Raw genomic sequence first — 8,699 nt, forward strand, 5'->3', positions numbered from 1 at the left:
ATACAGGAGGGCACTTCTTAATTGTCAGCTGCTGGATTTCCATTTCTAGAGAGAAAACTTGTCTCTGCAACTCTTGAATTCTCCGTGCAGCGTCATCCAGTTGACCTAAGAGAAAAGAAAATATAAACATTAATAGACATCACTTATCCACCCATCAATTTCCTGTTAAATTATTAATTATCTTTTGTATTACAGCATTTCTTCTATTACTAACTCATTACTGCCTTGACAGTTCTGAGGTCAAGTCAAGACACATTTATTTATATAGCACATTTAAAACAGTAACTGTTATCAAAGTGCTTACCAAAAAAGATCACAGCATCAAATATTAATAACAACATATCACAACAACATGAATAAAAGCATAAAAACATTATATATAATGAGAAACAATGAAATACTAAATCAAATCACCCTGCGTTAAATGTCAGGGAGTAAAAGCAAAATGGAAGAACACAATCATCAACAACGAAATACCAAATGAGATCACCCTGTGTTAAATGTCAGTGAGTACAGGTGTGTTTTGAGGAGAGATTTAAAAGCAGAGACTGAGGTGGCCTGTCGAATGTTGATGGGCAGATTGTTCCAGAGTTTAGGGCCCACGACTGAAAACGCTCGATCTCCTCTGAGCTTCAGCTGGTTTTTGGTACGGCCAAAAGCAGCTGGTCTGATGATCTCAAGGCCCGAGAAGGAGCATAAGGATGAAGAAGGTCAGAGAGGTATGAGGGTGCAAGGCCATTAACACACTTAAATGTCAGCAGAAGAATCTTAAAATCAACTCTATGACACACACAGAAAGCCAGTGAAGAGAGGACAGAACCAGAGTAATGTGCTCAAACCTGTGAGTTCCTGTTAGTAGCCGAGCTGCAGCATTTTGGACGAGCTGGAGACGTGCGAGAGAGACCTGACTGACCCCAGCATAAAGCGAGTTACAGTAGTCCAGCCGGGTTGTAATAAATGCATGGACTAGTTTTTCAAGGTCGGATCTGGACAGGACGGACTTGAGCTTTGCTATCTGCCTTAGCTGAAAGAAGCTCTTTTGTAGAACAGAGTTTATCTGCTTATTAAACTTAAAGTCAGAGTCTAAAACTATCCCGAGATTGGTAACAGACGGTTTTAGATGAGGCTGAAGGGAGTGCAGGTTTACAGGATCAGTGACAGTGGTAGAGCTTGGGTTAAACACAATGACCTCAGTCTTCTGATCATTAAAGCTCAAGAAGTTTGCAGCCATCCAAGTCTTGATGTCATCAAGACATTTTAACAAAGGGCAAATGGAGGAGGAACTGTTAAGCGTTAACGGCAGATAAATCTGAGAGTCATCAGCATAACAATGAAAGGAAAGACCATGTTTCCTCAAACGTTTGCAACAAAACAGGAAGTCACAATAACTCCCGTCTGGAAAGTTAGATTTCACGTATACTTGTAAGACCTGTTGCTGTACTAGTACTGAAATGGACAGAAGGCCATGTCAAACATTCAGAAAATGCACATCGTGGTGAACGTGTGGGGGACTGGCATGACAGCGTTTGCAATGGCGACTGGGTGGAGGGGCTGAAGCTCCTGCGGTAGCGGCATGGCCGGAGCGGCGCTTTGCTGGGAGGGTCTTAAATGGCATTCACACGTTCATTTTCGAAGGAAATGCAAATTCTCTAGTTTGTCTTTAGAGTGCTCATCTTGGTGTGATCACAGGTGAACACCAAGCTTGCTGCTTTCCTCCTCTTCCTCCTGTGCGTGTCTGCATGTGTGTATCAGCAGGTGAGTAGTTGAAACCAAACTCATTGTCAGCTTCAAAATTTGCTACTGTTGGTGACTAGTGTGACTAAATTTTATAGGTCCATTGCTGAGGTTGGGACCACTGCTGTTTCGTCTCTATGGAAGATCACCGTTCTGTCTCCACTGAGGTTACAATCGTTGTCCCTGTGGAAGATTACCAGTGTTCTGGCTCTGTGGAGGACCACTGCTGTTTGGGTTCCCCAGATTGTTGCACTTTATTGTCCTCAGACGCCTGTGGCTGCTTCACTGGACTTCTCCACCACGAACTATGTACTTTGTAAATTGTAATGTATAATTTAAATATTTAGTTGGGCTGGCCTTCATTTGTGTTTCACTTTCATTTTGATTCGACTTAGTTTGGTGGTTGCCCTGTATTAATTTTGTTTTGTTTTCCAGTTGCTGGGGTCCGGGGCTGTGCTGGTTTGGTGGTCTTCATCCGGTAACCTCAGGTCCTGGGTTTTGTTTTGTTACCTTCCTCCTTTTTTCCATAGGATTTTAAATCACATTTATAAAATTGTACCTAAATAAACTTTTTTAATTTTGCAAGCCTGTCTCAGATGTCACAAGTATTTTTGTAAGATCTACGAACCGGTGTGCCTTGTAAATCACATAATTTTAATGAGAACCACTTGGTACCACCACAATAACTTAAAAGTCTTTGCTATTTTACGCTGGGTAACACCATTCTGGAATTGCTGCACTATCTTTCTGTGCAACAATGGTGGAATTGGTGATCCTCTTACCATCTTGGCTTCTGAGAGACACTGACACTCTGAGAAGCTCTTTTTATACCCAATCATGTTGTCAATTGACCTAATTAGTGTTAATTGGTCTTCCAGCTGTTCGTTATATGCTCAATTTCCTTTTTCCAGCCACTTATTGCTACTTGTCCCAACTTTTTTGGATTTGTTGACACTGTGAAATTTTGAATCAACATATTTTTCCTTTAAAATGTTACATTTACTCAGATTAAACTTTTGATCTGTCATCTATGTTATATTACGAATAAAATATTAACATTTGCCATCTCCACATCATTGCATTCAGTTTTTATTCACAATTTGTTTAGTGTCCCAACTTTTTTGGAATCCAGTTTGTACATGAACGCTCCTACAAGAACCCTGCAGATGTTGGATGCTGCAGATGTTGGATGCTGCAGATGTTGAATGCTGCAGATGTTGAATGCTGCAGATGTTGAATGCCGTCTATCATGGTGCACTAAGATTCATAACTGGCTGTGATTATCGTACCCACCACTGCACCCAGTATTCACTGGTTAACTGGTCACCATTAACATCACACAGACTCTCCCACTGGTACATCTTCATCTTTAAATCACTTCTTGGTCTGCTGCCTTCATACATCTCCTCCTACATGTCTCTGCGTGAGTGCAGCTACAGCGTGCGCTCTCAGGACATCATTACCTGCAGTGTTCCCTCAGTGAGGACTGAACTAGACAAAAGGACCTTCTCCTACTCCGCTCCTGTTTCCTGGAATATCTTGTAAAAACATCTGAAGCTCTCGACCTTTGACCTCTCTAAGTGGCTTCAAAACATCTGATAAGATGATGGCTGAAACCAATGCAGACATGTTCCTGTTGTTAGTTTTCTACATCGCCTTTTAATCTAGCTGTTTTTTCACTGTTTCTTTCTCTTAATTATTATTTTGTTTTAAATTGTACAAAATAAATAAAAAAAACTTAAATTTGTATGAATCATTTATGATTATCCACTGTTGTCATCATTCTTTGTTAAATCAGGTCACTCTTTAAATGAGTCCTCGAGGTTCAACGGGACTAACCTGTAGAAATAAAGGTTGAATGAATGAAAAAATGAATTTGTGTCAATTTCAAGCGGTCACTTACCATTTTTCTCTCTGTCCGCTTTGATTTTTTGAGCCTTCCTGCATTTTCTGTTTTTGTGTGATCTTGTTCTTGACAGCTGTTGAGTGTTTTCAGGTTGCAGCTACACTGGGTGGCAGTCTGGTGGGGGCCCTGGACTCACCAAACACACCGTCTGCAGAGAGCAGTAGGCACTACTTGTTCAAAGGTCTTAATTTAATCCAACATTGTTATGACCCGGCTCAGCCAGGGGGAAGGAGCAGTAACATTAAAACCCAGATTTTAAAAGGGTTAAACAGTTCAGTGTTTATTGTCCAGTTTTGTAAAATAAAATAAATAAAAATTAACAATAATCACAAGTCGACCAAGTCTCAAACTGAAAACTCCAGAATTAAAACAAAAATCTACAAAACAAAGAGAGAGATATTCAATTTATATATATGATATATTAATGTCTGAGACATTAATATATCATATATTTATTAATACATCTCATAGACAATGAGACATTAATACGTATTAATGTCTCATTGTCTATGAGATGTATTAATAAATATATGATATATTAATGTCTATGAGACATTTCTAAAAAATTCAATCTGGTCCTCTGGACATTCAAAACAAAAAGTAGAAACGTTTCGTCTCTCATCCTGAGGACTTCCTCAGTCTGAGGTGCTGTATTCAGCTCAGTCTCTTAAATAGCACCTTCTCAGAGTGGATCAACCAGTTTGCTGCTGACAACCAGAACCAGCTGATCACATGCTCAAGAAGGACCATCAGCCTAACAATGGATCATTAGCACCTGATGGCTGTTTACTGTTCACAGAGGGCTGAGTGATACTAGCAATCACAGCATTGTAAGAGGGGGACAGTTGAACCTGGAGGCTCCACCCCTGTTTAATGATGGACGATTTCTTTTCACAAAGATGGCCTCCTTTACTCCTCTCTCAAACCATCGTTCCTCTCTGTCCAGGATGTGAACATCTTCATCCCTGAAAGAGTGACCTCTGGCCTGGAGATGAGTGTAGACCTCAGAGTCCTGGCCTGATGATGTTGATCTTCTGTGCTGGTCCATCCTTTTGGCCAGTGGCTGTTTAGTTTCCCCGATGTAAGACTGATCACCCTCCTGACACTGAACAACATACACAATATTACTCTGTTTGTGCCGGGGGACTGGATCTTTGGGATGAACCAGTCTTTAATGTATTTTGGGGTTTAAAAGCCACTGGGACGTTATGTTTAGAAAATAAACGTCTCAGTTTCTCTGATACTCCCTCAACATATGGAATGACCACTGGTCTGGGTTCCTCCTTTTCACCTGATGGCTGACTGGAGTCCTGTTTGGGTTTCTTCTCTGCTTTCAGGAAGGCCCAGTTAGGATATCCACATTGCTCTAGAGCCTGTCTTGTGTGGGATTTCTCCTTCTGCCTGGCTCCTGAGCTAGTGGGGACGCTGTCTGCTCTGTGGTACAGAGTCCTGATGACTCCTAACTTGTGCTCCAAAGGGTGATGGGAGTCAAACTGCAAATACTGGTCTGTGTGGGTGGGTTTGCGGTACACCTCAGTGTGCAAATGTCCTCTATCAGAGACTGAGACCTCACAGTCCAAGAAAGCCAACCTGCCATTTTTTACATCTTCTCGTGTGAACTTGATGTATTTATCCACAGAGATGATGTGGTCAGTAAAATGTTGGACTTCCTGAGATTTGATTTTAACCCAGGTGTCGTCAACATACCTGAACCAATGACTTGGTGGTGTCCCTGAAAAGGACGTCAAGGCTCTCTTTTCTACCTCCTCCATGTACAGGTTGGCAACAATAGGAGAAACTGGAGACCCCATAGCACACCCATGTTTCTGCCTATAATATTGCTCCCCATATGTGAACTAGGTTGACTGCAGGCACAGTTTCAAGAGTTGACACAGTTGTTCTGTGGAAAGCGTGGTCCTGCTGCTCAGAGTGGTGTCTGATTTTAATCTTAAACTGACCACCTCTACTGCATCATCAACAGGAATGCACGTAAAGAGTGATGTGACATCAAAAGAGACCATTGTTTCATCAGTCTCCACGATGACATCCCTCACCTTATCCACAAAGTCCATGGTGTTCTGTATGTGGTGTTCTGAGCTGCCAACTAAAGGGATGAGTACAGACGCCAGATATTTGGAAACATTGTAAGTGACAGAGTTAATCATGCTAACAATTGGTCTTAAAGGTACACCTTGTTTGTGGATTTTAGGTAAACCATACAGAGTAGGTGTGGCCTCCCCTGGGTACAGTCTGTGGTACAGAATACGGTCAATAGCCTTGTCCTGCTCCAAAATTTTCAGGCAATCTATCAATTTCTTCTTGTAACCACTTCCTGGATCTCTTTTCAGAGGTTCATAAGTGTTTAAGTCGCTAAGGAGTGTCATAACTTTCTCATGATAGTCTTTCTGGTTCAAAATCACTGTGCACCTTCCTTTGTCTGCTGGGAGAATGAAGATGTTTTTGTCCTTGCTAAGAGTGGTGAGTGCATCCCTCTCCTCTCTACTGATGTTGGAAGGTGGTGGTTTGGCATTGCTGAGGCAGGATGAAACTTTGATTCTGAGCTGTTCTGCTTCACCCTCATTCATTTTGTTGTTGCGGATGGCTGATTCTGTGGCTGTGATCATCTCCACCAGAGGAATTCTACTTGGTGCAACCGCAAAGTTCAGTCCCCTGGCAAGAATCTCTGTCTCTGGCTGGGTGAGCTGTCTGTCAGATAAATTCTTCACCCACTTCTCTGTCTCCCTGGCATGTAACTGACTACTGGAGTGTTGTCCTACACTGAATGTGTTGTTATTGGAATAGTGATGGTGTCGATGAGTTATTAGTAAGTTAAACTTATTTTGTTGCCGAGTCTTGGACTTGACATGCTGTGCTAAGTGTGCCTGATCTGTACAGTCCAACACTTGCTGAAGTGTGGTCTGATCTAGTCCCCCGGCACAAACAGAGTAATATTGTGTATGCTGTTCAGTGTCAGGAGGGTGATCAGTCTTACATCGGGGAAACTAAACAGCCACTGGCCAAAAGGATGGACCAGCACAGAAAATCAACATCATCAGACCAGGACTCTGCGGTCTACACTCATCTCCAGGCCAGAGGTCACTCTTTCAGGGATGAAGATGTTCACATCCTGGACAGAGAGGAACGATGGTTTGAGAGAGGAGTAAAGGAGGCCATCTTTGTGAAAAGAAATCGTCCATCATTAAACAGGGGTGGAGCCTCCAGGTTCAACTGTCCCCCTCTTACAATGCTGTGATTGCTAGTATCACTCAGCCCTCTGTGAACAGTAAACAGCCATCAGGTGCTAATGATCCATTGTTAGGCTGATGGTCCTTCTTGAGCATGTGATCAGCTGGTTCTGGTTGTCAGCAGCAAACTGGTTGATCCACTCTGAGAAGGTGCTATTTAAGAGACTGAGCTGAAAACAGCACCTCAGACTGAGGAAGTCTCTCGGATGGAAGATGAAACGTTCTACTTTTTTTTTTTTTAATGTTCAGAGGACCAGATTGAACTTTTTTAGATGTTTCTACCTGGATTATTGAGCATGCATCAGGATATCTATGAAACAATAATATGTATTAATGTCTATGAGACATTAATACATATTAATAACATTAATGGCATTAATATATCTTATATTAATACATCTCATAGACATTAATATGTATTAATGTCTATGTTCAGTCCGCACTGAGGGGACGCTGCAGAGAGCGCGAGTTCCACATTAAACCGTCGAAGAAGAACAGTTTCCGGTTAGCTTTAGCGCTTAGCTTGTTCGCTGAAGAACGCTGTAACTTTTAAGTTTGTAAAAGGTTTTCAAGTTAAAATAAAGACTTTAACATCTTTATTGTTCTCAGACGGAGCTCCAGCTTCAGTGTGACCGCAGTCTCTTCTCTTTTCTGCCGGTAATGAAGTCGTAAAGAGACGACCGGAACCGATCTCGGGTCTCTGGTGATGATGATGAGGATCTGCAGAGTCTTCCTCCAACATGTCAGCCCACCTGCCGCAGGTACGTTCATCATCCGGGGCCACAGACCGAACCACCATCTAACATTTACACCCAGAGCAAATCATTTATATTTCTGTTCAAAAGTAGCAGAAATCTGAACGTTTCGTGGAGAAGGTCAGAGGAAGGGTTAAACAATAACACGTGACCTCTGCTTCTAATGTGTGTCTCACAGCAAGATGGAGACCACCTCAGTCCAGGACCTGCTGCAGGTCTTCATCAGACAGAGATCACCGACCGTCCCTGCTCAAACACCTGAGCTCCAAAATCAGAGCCACAGGTCCGATTTCTGTGGCCGAGTACATGAAGGAGGTTCTGACCAACCCTGTGATGGTATGTGACCCCCTAGACCAGGTCTGAGTCGAATCTGTTTCAGAACCAGACCTGGTCTACGGCTCAAAGCCTCACTTTATGTTCACTGTCGGATTATTTCCATTCTAATTCTGTGGCTCGGTCCATTTGGTTCTGCTGCAGGGTTATTATGTGAGGAACGACATGTTGGGTCCAGATGGAGATTTCATCACCTCACCTGAAATCAGCCAGGTGTTTGGAGAGGTTAGGCTCCTCCCCTACCTGCTGCAGAGGGACGCTTGTTAACGCACTGCCCTGAAAGTTTCTCTGTGGTTCTGCAGCTGCTGGCGGTTTGGATCCTGAGCGAGTGGATGGGAGCGGGTCGACCCAAACGGCTGCAGCTGGTGGAACTGGGCCCGGGAAAAGGCTCGTTGGCTGCCGACATCCTCAGAGTAAGAACCTGTTGAAAGCCAGAGCAGAACTTTCTTCTGAACAGTGAAGCTTCGTCATCAAATGTTTGTAACCGTTAAATATACGCGTTACAGATTCTTTAATGCGTCGGCTCCAGAGTAACGGCTGATCTATAAAATCAAAGCTTTGACTCGTTTTATGTGATTTTGCTGATTTATTTTATGATTGTGTGTTTAATATTGTTATTTGACAAGTTTTTATTTCAGCTTCAGTGATTTTATCAAACTGTGAGGTTCTGACCCCGCCTTTCCTGGCCCCACCGTATGTTAGCCCCACCACCACTATATATATACA

The 8,699-nt window shown here is 42.7% G+C and overlaps 1 protein-coding gene across 1 annotated transcript in view; it reads left to right on the forward strand.

Annotated features, from left to right (window-relative positions):
• The first annotated feature begins 7,363 nt into the window (after positions 1–7,363).
• Positions 7,364–8,699, forward strand: part of ndufaf7 (NADH:ubiquinone oxidoreductase complex assembly factor 7) — a 12,688-nt gene continuing 11,352 nt past the window's right edge. Inside the window, exons 1-4 of the mRNA XM_037685687.1 lie at positions 7,364–7,646; positions 7,819–7,976; positions 8,118–8,198; positions 8,276–8,386. Coding sequence (XP_037541615.1) covers positions 7,592–7,646; positions 7,819–7,976; positions 8,118–8,198; positions 8,276–8,386 — 405 coding nt within the window. The 5' untranslated portion in view covers positions 7,364–7,591. The remainder of the gene's footprint in view (positions 7,647–7,818; positions 7,977–8,117; positions 8,199–8,275; positions 8,387–8,699) is intronic.

This window comes from Nematolebias whitei, chromosome 12 (assembly GCF_014905685.2).
Source record: "Nematolebias whitei isolate Nwh7 chromosome 12, NemWhi1, whole genome shotgun sequence".
NCBI classification, from domain to species: domain Eukaryota; kingdom Metazoa; phylum Chordata; class Actinopteri; order Cyprinodontiformes; family Rivulidae; genus Nematolebias; species Nematolebias whitei.